The sequence below is a fragment of the Myotis brandtii genome, unplaced genomic scaffold (genome assembly GCF_000412655.1).
Source record: "Myotis brandtii unplaced genomic scaffold, ASM41265v1 scaffold1058, whole genome shotgun sequence".
In the NCBI taxonomy this organism is placed as follows: domain Eukaryota; kingdom Metazoa; phylum Chordata; class Mammalia; order Chiroptera; family Vespertilionidae; genus Myotis; species Myotis brandtii.
Window position 1 is genome coordinate 71,793 of NW_005353572.1, and position 14,749 is coordinate 86,541.

At 36.2% G+C, this 14,749-nt stretch overlaps 1 protein-coding gene across 1 annotated transcript in view; it reads right to left on the bottom strand.

The window, feature by feature from the left end:
* The window catches only part of YME1L1 (YME1-like 1 ATPase), a 56,504-nt gene that overhangs the window by 25,479 nt on the left and 16,276 nt on the right, over positions 1–14,749 (bottom strand). Inside the window, exons 4-8 of the mRNA XM_005856959.2 lie at positions 14,154–14,252; positions 8,347–8,456; positions 6,993–7,143; positions 6,523–6,606; positions 3,961–4,043 (exon numbers count right to left, since the gene is read on the bottom strand). Coding sequence (XP_005857021.1) covers positions 3,961–4,043; positions 6,523–6,606; positions 6,993–7,143; positions 8,347–8,456; positions 14,154–14,252 — 527 coding nt within the window. The remainder of the gene's footprint in view (positions 1–3,960; positions 4,044–6,522; positions 6,607–6,992; positions 7,144–8,346; positions 8,457–14,153; positions 14,253–14,749) is intronic.

Below are 14,749 nucleotides of genomic sequence, written 5' to 3' on the forward strand. Positions count from 1 at the left end.
CAAAAATCATACACCTATGGATGAGGACAGTGGGGGGGGCGGGTAAGGGCAGAGGGTGGGGTGGGAACTGGGTGGAGGGGAGCTATGGGGGAAAAAGAGGAACAACTGTAATAATCTGAACAATAAAGATTTAATTTTTAAAAAAAACGACTTAAAAATAAACATAAAGATCAACGGAAAAGAATGGAGAGCCCAGAAATAAACTCTAGCCTCTATGGGCAAGTAATATTTGACAAAGAAGACTAGAAAATACAAAAATAAACTCTCTAACATTTCTCGCAGCAAAGTTTTTTTCTACTTTATTGCCTCTGAAAAGAGAAACAAAAGAAAAAGTAAACAAATGGGATTACATCAAACTGAAAGGTTTTTTGAGCAGCAAAGGAAACCATCAAAGAACGAAAAGACAATCTACTGAATAAAAGAACAACATTCAATTCCATGATAAATGGTTACTATAAAAAATTTACTAAAAACTCATACAACTCAACACCAGAAAAACAATCAAATTTTAAAATGAGCAGAGGACCTAAATAGATGCTTCTCCAAAGAGGATATACAGATAGCCAACAGGTATAGAAAAAGATGCTTAATGTCACTAATTATTGAAATACAAATTAACCGACAATGAGGTATCACTTCACACCTATCAGAATGGCTGTCAACAATAAATCAACAAACAGGTGATAGTGAGAATGTGGAGAAAAGTGAACCTCTGGTACTGTTGGTGGGAATGTTGATTGATGCAGCCACTATAGAAAACAGTATGGAGTTTCCTCAAAAGGTTAAAAATGGCCCTAACCGGTTTGGCTCAGTGGAAAGAGCATCGGCCTGCAGACTCAAGGGTCCCAGGTTCAATTCCGGCCAAAGGCATTTACCTTGGTTGCGGGCACATACCCAGTAGGGAGTGTTCAGGAGGCAGCTAATTGATGTTTCTCTCTCATTGATGTTTCTAACTCTCTATCCCTCCCTCTCACTTCCTCTCGATAAAAAAAATCAATAAAATATATATATTCTTTAAAAAGTTAAAAATGTGACCGGCCAGTGATTGAGCATTGGCCCATGAACCAGGAAGTCACGGTTCAATTTCCAGCCAGGGCACATGCCCAGGTTGCAGGCTTGATCACCAGTAGGGGTCATACAGGAGGCAGCTGATAGATGTTTTTCATTGATGTTTCTATCTCTCTATCCTTCTCCCTTCCTCTGTCTAAAACCAATAAAATTTAAATATATATATAAAGGCAACTTGGGTAGAATCCATGCTCTTTGAAAAACTAAAAATTAAAAATGGAACTGTCCCTCCTTCCTGGCTGAGAAGGCTAGAGATTTTGCTTTTTTTTTTTTTAAACGTAGTATATCTTGGACACTGGAAATCATTTCAAGTTTATATATATAAATCTTTTACAGAGGAAGCCAAGCAGAGAGAGGTTTAGGTTGATTAAAAATGGGAGTGGAGTAAGTGTATGCTACATGGAATTACAAATAAAATACAGAAAAACTTCCTGAATAATCAACTGAAGACTGGCTGGAGAGAACCCTGATAACTGAGAATGGAAAGTGGAGACTACATAGAGACTTGTAGGATGAGTTGAGGTGCGAAAGGGCTGGTGGGGCTCCCAGTCAACAACTGAAATACCAGAGAGATATCTCAGCTGTGGGGGATTGACATTGAGAAATCTGGGGTCTAATCCCCAAGATGGACCCCCAAGTAGAGAGCACCAGAACTGAAAAGGGTGCCTACATAATATCTGACAGTGAAAAGCAGCAGGTTTGTTGCCTGCAAGAGAGAGACAGCTGGAAAAGCCAGCACCCTCTTAAGGGACAACACACAAATTTCCATGTGTAGTCAGTCACTCACCCTGTGCTCCAGCAGAGGGACTGGAGTGGACTGGAGCTGTGTGAGCAGAAGCCAGGGTTGGGGGATCTGGGATTAGAGCTCAGAAGGCAGACACCACGGTTTCCTGTGCTAAATCATTTCCTCATACTGCAGAGGTTATCTTTCTCACACAGACAATTGCAATAGTCAGTCTTGCCCTTGAGGGGAAAACAGTTGACCCACCCTATTGGAAAACACCTTGCCCCACAGTGTGCAATTTCTGATTCCCATTAAGAGACTGAGAATATAAGACAGGAAACCATAAAAAATCTTGGAAGAATCCATAAGCAGCAAAATATCAGACAGATGTCGTAGCAATATCTTTACCGATAGAGCTCCTAGGTCAGTGATGGCGAACCTGTGACACGCGTGTCAGAGTGACACACGAACTCATTTTTTTGGTTGATTTTTCTTTGTTAAACAGCATTTAAATATATAAAATAAATATCAAAAATATAAATCTTTGTTTTACTATGGTTGCAAATATCAAAAAATTTCTGTATGTGACACGGCACCAGAGTTAAGTTAGGGTTTTTCAAAATGCTGACACGCCGAGCTCAAAAGGTTCGCCATCACTGATCTAGAGGGTATTATGCTAAGTGAAATAAGTCAGATAGAGAAAGATAAATACCATATAATTTCACTTATGTGTGGAATCTTAAAAAAAAAATAAATGAACAAACAAAACTGAAAGAGACTCATAGATATAGAGAAAAAAATGGCTGGTTGCCACAGGCTATTAGAGTTGGGAAATAGATGAAAAAGGTAAAGGAATTGAGAAGTACAAACTGGTAGTCACAAAAAAATAATGGGGATATACAGTACAACATAGGGAATATAGTCAACAATGTTCCAATTACTATGTATGGTGTCAAGTAGGTGTTGAAAATATCAAGAGGATGGTCTAACCCAGTGATGGCGAACCTTTTGAGCTCGGCGTGACAGCATTTTGAAAAACCCTAACTTAACTCTGGTGCTGTGTCACATATAGAAATTTTTTTATTTATGCAACCATAGTAAAACAAAGATTTATATATTTTTTAAAAGTATATTTTATTGATTTTTTACAGAGAGGAAGGGAGAGGGATAGAGAGTTAGAAACATTGATGAGAGAGAAAATCGATCAGCTGACTCCTGCACACTCTCTACTGGGGTGTTCCCGTAACCAAGGTACATGCCCTTGACCGGAATCAAACCTGGGACCCTTGAGTCCGACGCTCTATCCACTGAGCCAAACAGGTTAGGGCTATATTTTTGATATTTATTTTATATATTTAAATGCCATTTAACAAAGAAAAATCAACCAAAAAAATGAGTTCACGTGTCACCTCTGACACGCGTGTCAGAGGTTCGCCATCACTGGTCTAACCACTATACTGTCTACCTGAAACTAGTACAAAATAATACTGAATATAAGCTGTCGTTTGAAAAATAAAATTTTAAAAATAATAAAACTGTGACCTTTATCCCAGAACTCCCCATCCTCTTTACACCTTGCTCTATTTTCCACCATCATCCTTTATCACTTAATATCTATTATTTCCTTATATACCATATATCCTTGTCCAATTCCTGTTAGAATTAAAACTCCATGAGATCAGAGATTTTTTTCAGTTCTTCTATCCCAGTACGTAAAACAGGGACTGGCACTTAAAAGACACCATTAATTATTTGTCAAACCAATGATTTAATTAATTGCCTATGAACTAGCAGTGAACCATTCCATTCACTCAAGGATTAGATCTATGCACTCCAAGCTTCTAATGATGGCTTGGTCTTTCCGGTAACCAGCCCTCATCGCCCACCAACAGACACCTCATTAGGACAGAAGACACTCCTTATCATCCAAGAAATTCCAAGGGATTTAGAAGCTCTGTGTCAGGAAGTGCTCTAAGGCCAAATAGTTGAAGAAAAGATGCTCCCAGTTCTCTCATCACATAGGAAATTATGAGTGTTTTAGGAGCTCTGCTCCAGGTACTGGGTGCAGAGACCAATATATATATTTTCTATTATTCACACCTTTAAAATAAAATATTGACCTTATACAGTTAATGTTTAAAGAGGTGAAGGTAAACTTTTTAACTTACTCCTTTAACATGCTCAAAGGTGACATTTTTCATCTGGACAGGATCTACTGCAGAATCAAGCCCCGTTGTTGTCCGGAAGCGGACTGAAAGAAAACGTTCATATGTTTAAAAGATTCATATAATTCCAACCACCTTATTTTTTCCTAAGCAAGAAAGCAAAGCCCAAACAAATTATATATCTAACTTCACATACACTAAATTAGAGTGAGGAGTAAACACTAAGTTTTTTGGATTTCTGGACCATATTCAAGGAATAAATGACTCACATTGAAATTACATCATTGTATTTTCCAATTAAAATTAAGGATTATATTCCTCTTCTTGTAATAGCCAATGACAGAAATCTTAAATCAATGGTTCTCAAACTCCAGAATGCATAAACATCACTTGAAGTATGTTAATGCAGGTTCTCAGGCCATGGCACAGAAGTTCTGGTTTGTAGATTTAGGAAAAGGGCACTGTAGAGTTTGCATTTTTAACAATCATCTTCAGTTATCGTGATACAACCAGTCAGGGATCTACACTTTGAAATATTTTGCCATAACATAGCATACAAATCTAGGCATTTAAAAATAAAAAAGTGAAACTTAACAGCTGCACTTTTTAAATAAACTTCTTCCTCTGACAACTGTTATTATATGCTGTTAGATGACTTATCAATAATGATATCGCTAAGAATAAGAAAGGTAGTAAAAGCCCTAGCTGGTTCGGCTCAGTGCATCCGCCTACAGACTAAAGGGTCCTGGGTTCGATTCAGATCAAGGGCACATGCCCGGAGTTGCAGGCTTGATCCCCAGTAGGGGACGTGCAGGAGGCAGCCAATCAATGATTTTCTCTCACCATTGATGTTTCTATCTCTCTCTCCCTCTCCCTTCCTCTCTGAAATCAATAAAAATATATTTTTAAAAAACAGATAGTAAAAGTTTGATAGAATAGTAAAATATCTGGGATCAACTATGGGGAAACGAACAAATCAACTAGGCAACAAAAAGCTTTCTTAAACCTCTCCCCCTTTGGTAAACTTCCAGACTAGACAGATATAAATGAGTAAACTAAGCAATTTCTAATTTCCTCAAAATAAGTCACAAATATTATCTTTAGGATACTGAAATATAAAAGCCAAAAGTGAGCAGGCAAAAACTTAGGATTAACAAGAAATACTTAGCAAATCAAGAGCATACAAGTCGGGAGAACAGATTTAAAATAGTAATTCTAGAATACGCATAATTAGTTTAGCCCACTAAATTACTTTTTAAGACTTTAATAAATCTGCAGCAGAAACAGCTGGACCTAATAAAAAATTAGAGTTATTACCCTAAGGCAGTGCATTTCATACTGTAACATGTTTTGCTTAATGTAAGCCATTAATTTAAAAAAAAAAAAAATCAGAGGTCAAGCCATCCCTCCCTCTAACAACCCACTCTATTATCCTATACTGGGTTTTTAAAAAAATATTCCTGTATATTTTTTATTGATTTCAGAGAGGAAGGGAGAGGGAGACAGAGAGAGAGATAGAACCTGCAACCCAGGCTTGTGACCTGACTGGGAATCAAACCTCGACCTCCTGGTTCATAGGTCAACATTCAACCACTGAGCCACACCAGCCGGACACTGGTTCTTTTTTTAAAACAGAAGGAAGCATGAGATGGTGAATCTAGATGTAAAAGCGATTTCTGGATGTTAAAAACCCTGTCTCAGGTTTCATGTCACACAAAAACTTTAAAAATATCTCAGGCTACATGCAAGTTCTAGGATGAAGTCCTGATCCAAATCAACTGATGTTCTTAATAAAACATCAGTTTTTTTCTCTCAAGGTAATCACAAAGAAAATAAAAATAGTAGTTGAAAAAGCAATTAGAGCCACTTAAACCTCACATTATTACTTCATTTTAGATTGGGAAACTAAAAAACTATAGGACACATTTAATTTTATATAAAGTAATTTTTAATCGATTCAACTTATTAATTTGTCTTTAAAATAACTGTATCACTTTGTACTGCTATTATAAAATTCTGCTACATGTTTTTTTAACTTAATAATTGGACCGGTATAGATATCCCTGGCCAGGTGGCTCAGTTGGTTGGAGCGTCATCCCATACTCCAAAAAGTTTAGGGTTTGTTTCCCGGTAAGGGCACATACCTAGGTTGCAGTTTCAATCCCTGGTAGAGGTGTGTATACACAGGAGGCAACTGATCGATGTTCTCTCTCTCTCTTTCTCTCTCTGTCTCCCTTCTTCCTCTCTTTAAAAAAAACAAACAAAACAATAGTGAACCTCTGTGAGGATTAAAATCTAGGAAACCAACCACTATCACTACTAGAAGTTGAAATAACATTTTCACTCTAACACAATCCTTGGAACTTTCACAAAACATTATTTTCTCAAAATGCGCAAAACTGAATTTGTACAGTGCCTAAAGAAACTTTTCTTGTAATCCACAAATCAGTGTAAAGTTTTCTTTCTTTAAGTCTTAAATATTAAATAGACTATGAAAAAGAAATGAGTATGTGAAATATTTTTAAGATTAAATTAGTACATCAGATAAATAAAAAGAAACTTTACCAGATAAAAATGGGTTTTTTAAAAGTCCATAAATGCCTAATAGCAGCAGAACAAAGAGAATCAGACGAGTTCGTCTTAGAGAATCTGGAGAAGAAAGAAAAAGCCGTAAATCAAATGATATCAATGAGAAATGACAGCTCAATGAGATGCAAACATTAGGTTACTGATGGTAATCATATTTCATCACACACAATTTTGGGACCTGGTGTTCTTTTGCATAATTGCCATAATTTCCTTTTAGCACCTTGCTACCAAAAACTTCATAAAGCCTTGACTTTGGTTTCTCAGTTGAGAAAGGGAAAATACTAGCAGATATTTCCATTTCTGCACAACTTCAGTTATAAACATAATACAATATAAACAATTAAAAACTGGATAAGTAGTAGAAAAGTTATTCATAATCACTTGAAGGGAGAACTTTGACTTCCTTTCATATACTCTCTTCAAACATGAATGTCAAATTAGCTTACCATTGGTTTTTTGTGTTAGTGCTTGAGCTTTCAGAAAACCCTCTGCAAAACCAGTTTTAAATGCATCTTGGTGAGCTTCAGGTATGTTTTTGGTTTTCATGAGTTTGTCCAAAGTCTCAACATCTGATCCCCTGTCCCGCAAAAGAAATCCCTAAATACACAAGCAATTCATTAGTATTAACTAACTGTAAAAGGTAGTAACACTCCCCAGAAATACTCTGACCACTCACACACTCAAAAATTTATTGAAATTCTAGAATTTTTTAATCTTGTTAGTGTGACAAATTTTATAAAAACCCAGTAATAAATTACTTAGCAATGGCTAGGAAACTAACAGTGGATCCTATACCTATGTCAATCAAGAAATTCTCTGCAAAAACACTATACTTAAAATAGGTTGACTTAGGGTTCTAATTGCTTGATGTTCAAACTCCTTTGATGAATAAACAATTATCTGAATGTTTTCCATCTATTGGGGAGAGATATATAAAGTTTTGGCATTATATTAGAAGTACTAGGTATGGTGGTAAACTAAATGCTACCTAAGGAAGTCAAGAAAGGCCTTTCAGAGAATGGGATATCTTAGCCACAGAGAACAAACAGCATGGACAATCTAAAAAGGCATGAAACAACAGTCTTTAGAGCTGAAGAACTACACGATTATGTGACAGGACTCTAAAATGCCAAAAGAGGACGGTAGGGGTACAGAGGGGGTTACACATTGAGAGATGAGAACAAAAAAATGTGAGCAAGAGAACAAACAATAACATGCCTTGTGTATCATGGCAGGTGACAATAAAGCAGGGGAATACAATTATGGCATGTAATACATTTTAGACGGACTGGTGGGTGGCAGTCTGGAGGCTAAACTGAAGGTAGTAAAACTAAAGGCATGGAGACTACGTGAGTGCCTGTAACCATTTCTTGCCTAGATTACTGTAATAGTCTATGCAACAGAACTGGGAGGGGATAAAAAGAGATTTAAGAGGCTGGGTTGGATCAACAGGATTTTAATGATCAATAGGACTTAGTGATTAATGGATGTGGGAGATAAAAGATGGACACATCAAAGTTGATCAGCAGGCTACTAGCTTGAGTGGATGCTACTCATAAGCAGGTATAGGTTGGTAGGGAGAAGAAATAGAGTGAGATGTCTTAAAGGCCAGTGGAGAGATAAGTCTGACACCCAGAAGAGTTGTAGTTAGGATTACACAGGATATTCATCCTTTATCATAAGTAGAAAAATGGAGAAAATTAATAAGCCTGCAAAAGAACTCAGAAATTGAAGGTTCTCATTTTAATAACTTGAAAATTATTGCTCTATCAAACAAACAAACAAAAATGGTCTAATTACCTTCACAAATGATGGTGCTATATACTGTGTTTCTGCTAATCTTTCAGAGGTGGACTGCAGACGTCGTGTCCTTGATTTTAACGTTTTAAAACTCCGAGACTGTATGAAAACTGAATGAAACAGTGTCACATTTACTTCTCATTGTACATTTTGTACAAGAAGAGAATTATGCCTAAGATTCAAAATGCTGACACCAGACCTGTACATCCTAGGTCTTCATCTTATTTTTTAATAGTTCTTTCCCTGACACTTCAACACACTTGTCATTAAAATGGATTGATCTATGTAATCGACTTTACTTCTATTTTGGTAATTTAAAAATGTAAAAAACAAAACACAGATGAGTATCAAATAAAAATCAGTGTCTCCTAATTCCTCAAATCCCACTCCTACTTCCTATAAGTAACCAGTTTTGATTAACAATTCCATGACTATACTTCTATGTGTTTAAACACATGTTCTTTCTATAAAAATAGTGCATACCTTTCTGCCATTGTTTTCTTTCACTTAATATATCATGGACATTTTCAAAATAGGTCAGACAGTACATTCAGCTTAATGGCTGTTTATAGTTTTCCAATTTTCTATCTGGGTAAAGCAATTTATTTAACCATTTCTCTACTCCAGACATTAGTTGCTTCCTATTTTTTAAAAAAATTTATTTTTATTGATTTCAGACAGGAAGGGAGAGGGAGAGAGAGATAGAAACATCAATGATGAGAGAGAACCACTGACTGGCTGCCGCCTGCATACTCCCTACTGGGGATCCAGCCCGAAATCTGGGCATGTACCCTTGACTGGAATCGAACCCAGGACCCTTCAGCCTGCAGGCCAACGCTCTATCCACTGAGCAAACCAGCTAAGGCGCTTCTTATTTTTTATTGCTAAAAATAATGCTGCAGTAAAATTCTTATGCCTATTTTCTTACAGTACATGCAGACTAAAATCCTAAAAGTAAAACTGTAAGATTTACATGGTTTAACACTTAAGAAATTGCCCTCTAGAAAGCTATTATCTATTTATACACCCACCAATGAATATGATTATCCTTTTCTCCACAGCCTTTGCAACAATGGGTAATATAAATCTTGTTAATTTGTACAAATCTGATGGACAAAAAGTAGTATTTTGTTTTCATTTGCATCTTGGAATAGAAGTGAGAGTAAAATTTGAAAAAAAAAAAGTTTTTATTATTTTTATTTCTTTAGTAAATTGACTACTCATGCATGACCTGTGCACATATTTTCATTTGCAGAATATGGATGTCATGTATACTACCCTTCAGTTAAATTTATTTCATACATTTATTTTAATGTCTTTGTCTCTTAATTGATACAGTAATTTATAAAATTAATGTAGCCCTATCTTTTAATCTGTAGTTTTTTTGCATTGTACTTTTTATTAATTTCAGAGATGAAGGAAGACGAGAGAGGTAGAAACATGAATAATGAGATAGAATCATTGATTGGCTGCCTCCTGCACGCCCCCCACAGGCGATGAAGCCCACAACCTGGACATGTACCCTGACTAGGAACAGAACCATGACCTCCTGGTTCACAGGTCAATGCTCAATCACTAAGCCACGCTAGCAGAGCTTCTGTACTGTGCTTTATCATAAGTAGAAAAATGGAGAAAATTAGTAAGCCCACAAAAGAAATCAGATATTGAAGGTTCTCACTTTAATAACTTGAAAATTATTGCTCTTTCAAACACCCAAACTATGGTTTTAAAGGTAGTCTACTGACTTCATCTAATTCTTTGATTTTTTTTGTCAGACCTTTACCTACTTGGAACTTTTGTTTTAATGTAAGAAAAAAATCAAATTCTGTTTTGTTTTGTTTTACATCCAAGTTTAAAATCAACTTCTTAATTTTCATAACAAGTCTTTACTAGAATTGTACTGAATTGATAAATTTAGGTATGAATTGATATTGTTATAATACTAAGTCCTTCTATAAAGGATTATGGTATTTTTCTTTGTATTTTACTCAGCTCTTCCCTTACTTCTTTCAGTGAAGTTTTCTATGCACACACACACACACACACACACACACACACACACACACATAATGTGTGTATACATTATGTTGCATGTTTCTTGTCAGGATAAAATATTTAATGGGTTTTGAAAAAACTGTAAATAAACTCTATTGCTAAAATAACTATTGATATTTATGCATTTATCTTACATGGTATCTACGTAATGAACTCTTACTACTTGAGCAGCCTTTCAGTTGATTTTCTTGAATATCCTGATAAACAAGCATCTTACCTAAAATTATAATTCTGCTCCCCCTTTTTTTAAATCCTCAGCTGAGGATATTTTTCCATTGATTTTTAGAGAGAGGGGAAGAGAGAGGAAAAGACAGGGAGAAGTAATGATGTGAGAGAAACACATCAATTGATTGCCTCCTGCATGCGCCCTGACCAGGACCCGGGCCAGCGAGGAGCCTGAAACCGAGGTACATGCCCTTGACCAGAATCGAACCCAGGACCCTTTGGTCAGCAGGCAGACGCTTCATCCACTGAACCAAAGCGGCTAGGGCCCCCTTCTTTTAGCTTATATATAATTCCCTTTTTTTTCTTTTTAATAACATTGCTCAGAACCTCCAAATTACTGCGCACATAGGATATTACACACCTTGTTTCTAATAATAATGAGATCCAAGAGCTATCCTTAAGAAATTAAAATTTATACTCTAACTTTTTAAGAATCTTTAGGAAGCACAACAATTAAAATATATCACACAGCTTTTTATCATACACTGAAATAACATTGCTTTTCTTCTCTCTTTTACTCCTTAATCATAATTTTTAGCACATTGTAAACTTGCTTTTTCAGATTTTAGGGTTTCCGTATCTCTATTATTAAGCTAAATCGATCCTTTGTATTTTTTGTTGCTAATATTTTAGTATCAGTCATTTCATAAAATAAACAGGGAAGCCTATTTTATCTTTTCCTTATTAATAAAATAGTTTTTAAATAACAGGAGACTGCTAATCCTGGAAAACAGGATATAACCATAAAGCCATCCCAACCTAGTGCTTTGGGGCAAAGGAATTGTATTTCAAAACTGTTACTTTCCCATTTTTACAGTATTGTCTATCTCTTATTGTGTCAATTTTGCTAGTTTATAGCTTGAATAATTATGTTCAAACACATTTTTATTTACAATATAAAACTATACACAGGATCTTGTAACTTTTTTATTTTTTATTATATAAATTTCAGGTGCACATTATAATTTGACTTCTGTACATACTATAAAATTATCAGCCCCCCAAAACCTAGTTACTATCTATCACCATGCAATTGACCTTCTTCACCATTTTTGCCTATTTCCCAATTCCCTTCCTCTATGTTCCCTTCCTTATCTGCTCTGTATCTATGAGTTTTTGCATTGTTTGTTTTTCAAGATTCCACATGAGTGAAATCATAAGGTATTTGTCTTTCTCTTTCTGAACATTCTTATAATTTTATAATCTTCACTAGAGGCCCGGTGCATGAAATTCATGCACTGGGGGGTGGGGGGTCCCCTCAGTCCAGCCTGTGCCCTCTTGCAGTCTGGGAGCCCTAGGGGGATGTCTGACTGATAGGGAGGCAGGCTTCAGGCTGAGCGGTGCTGCCCCTGTGGGAGCGCACTGACCACCAGGGGGCAACTCCTGTGTTGACTGCCTGACCCCTGGTGGTCAGTGCATGTCACAGCCACCGGTTGTTCCATCATCCGGTTGATTTGCATATTAGCCTTTTATTATACAGGATTATCTGTGGCAGGTCTCACTTTTTAGTTCTTATATTGTTTGTATTTCCTTATTGTTTCTTAGTCAGATTTGTCTGTTCTATTTTCTTAATTTTTTTTCAAAGTAAATTTGTTTTTGGCTCGTTCATTTGTTCATTCATTCTTTCAATCATTCATTCATTCATTGTTTTAATCTTTACTCAAGGGAAGATATTTTTCCATTGATTTTTAGAGAGAATGGAAGGGGGGAGGAAAGAGAGAGAGAGAGAGAGAGAGAGAGACATTGATGTGAGAGAGATACATCAATTGGTTGCTAGCCAAACACGTCCTGACCAGGGCCAAGATTCAAACCCGGGACCCTTCAGTCCACAGGTGAGCCAAAACTCTGATCACTGAGCAAAACTAGCTAGGGCTGTTTTTGATTTCATTAAGTAAAATGTTCTTGCTGTTATATTCACTTAATTTCATGTCTGTTTTGTCCATAATAATTTCTCATATTTAAAACATTCTCAAAATGATTGTTGATTAGATTTATTTCCCATCCTCATTTCCTAATAGCTTATGCAATGCTTGATACATCAGTATGTCACCAACCCAAACATTTTGATATGCAGATTTTCATTGTGGTTCATTATTAATTGTTTGTCATTTCAGTTTTGATTTTGATATTTCCCTTCAGTCACAAGAAACTCAGAAAAGTATCTTTAAATTTCCACATATTTAGGTTATTTTTTAACTATCCTTTCTGTTATTTGATTTCAGTTTTGTTGTATGATCAGAGACCCTGACCTCTGAGTTATAAATGTTTTGAAAATGAAGATATACTTCATACCCTAATAATTTTGGTCTCCATGAATATTTAAAAATGTATCATTATTAAGTATGTTTCTGTCTTCTGCATTAACAATTTCTTCAGAGGATTATTGATCGTTACTCAACTTCATGCATCTCTTTCATGCTGCAAGCTTTCCTCAAATATGTGGAGAGTCTTGCTAATTCATTGATAGGTTTCTTCAAACCTACCAAGGTGGTAAATGCATTTAGACTATAAAATATAGACTTATGGTGAATGAGCAGGATTCCTTCAGTGTATGATTCAAGTCCAAAAGCAATCTGGAGTACTACTGTTGTTTCTCTCTTCAACATCAGAGTTCAAACCAGGAGTCTTCAGAGACAAACTCTTCTCAACACACACACACACACACACACACACACACCCGTATTGCAAAGGTGTTTCTTGCCAATTGTAGCCTAAAATTTAAAAGCTGTATCTGCTCTGCAATTGGCCCATTTCTTTATATCTTTCAACTGTTTACTATATCAACCATCCGAGAGCCCATTATACTTTATTAGAACTTTGGGGGTTTAATAAGTTCCACTGGAAATAGTATAGACCTCTTATATCAATCTGAGTTCCATAAAGGTAGAGAGCATCTGTCATTTTTATTTATCACTGTGACCTAAAACCCATCACTAGTGCCTGATATAATGTTATCATATGATAACCAATAAGTATGAATAAATGCATATTTGATTTTGCTAGCAATTTGATGCCATCTACTTTATAAACTACTAAAGGCCCAATGCACAAAATTCATACAAGGGGGCTCGGCCCTCGCAGCCCCAGCATCGTCTGGAAGATCGTTCAGGCATCTGGTCTAATTAGCATATTATGCTTTTATTATTATTATAGATGTATGTAAAGTCCTCAAATTTCTGACACATTTATGAAATCCCTCTTCTTGCCCTGACTTCTTTCTCATTTTTCTATTTTTTTCTGTCTTGCATTAGTATTTTGAAAATGAGGGAAAGTAAGCAAATGTGCTTAGTCCTTTTGAAGCAAGTGTACCCTAGACTATGATTTACTATGGCATTTATCACATTCAAAATTTAGCTCCTACTTTATATTTTCCATAGATATACCCAAACTAAATAACAAATACTCTATAAGTTTTACTGTGTGCTACAAATGAATGTTTTCAATAATTAGCATCATTAAGAAAAACAAATCAGAATTTATTAAATACATCTATTTTTTCCAAAATAAATAAAGTCACTGCTTCATACCTGGCCAGTACTGAAGATCTGAACAAATGCTCTTCAGAGTTCTTGAATGTTGTCTGTACAAGCAAGAGGAACGTAAAGTACTAAATACATCGATATAACCTAGAGGGGAAATGAAAAAAGTAAATGTTTTAATTACAAAACCATAAAAAAAAATTCATATAAAACATAGTTTTACCAAGTATTAGAAAAATCAAAATATGTTTTGCCTTTCATTTGTATATACTTTTATATCTATCTAAAAGCACTGCTAATCTATACTAATAGAAGGGTAATATGCTAATTAGACCGGGAGACCTTCTGGGAGACATTCCGGACGTCCTTCCAGACAAAGCCATTGTGGCAGAGCCGAGGCAGAGGCGGTTAGGGGCGATCAGGCCAGGAAGGGAGGGCAGTTGGGGGTGATCAGGCCAGCGGGGGGGAGCAGTTGGAGGTGAGCAGACCAGCAATGGGGCAGTTAGGGGCAATCAGGCCAGCAGGAAGGGCAGCTGGGGGTGATTAGTCCAGCAGGAGGGGGCAGTTGGGGACAAACAGGCCAGCATGGGAGGGCAGTTGGGGGTGATCAGGTCAGCAGTAGGGGCAGTTAGGCACAATCAGGT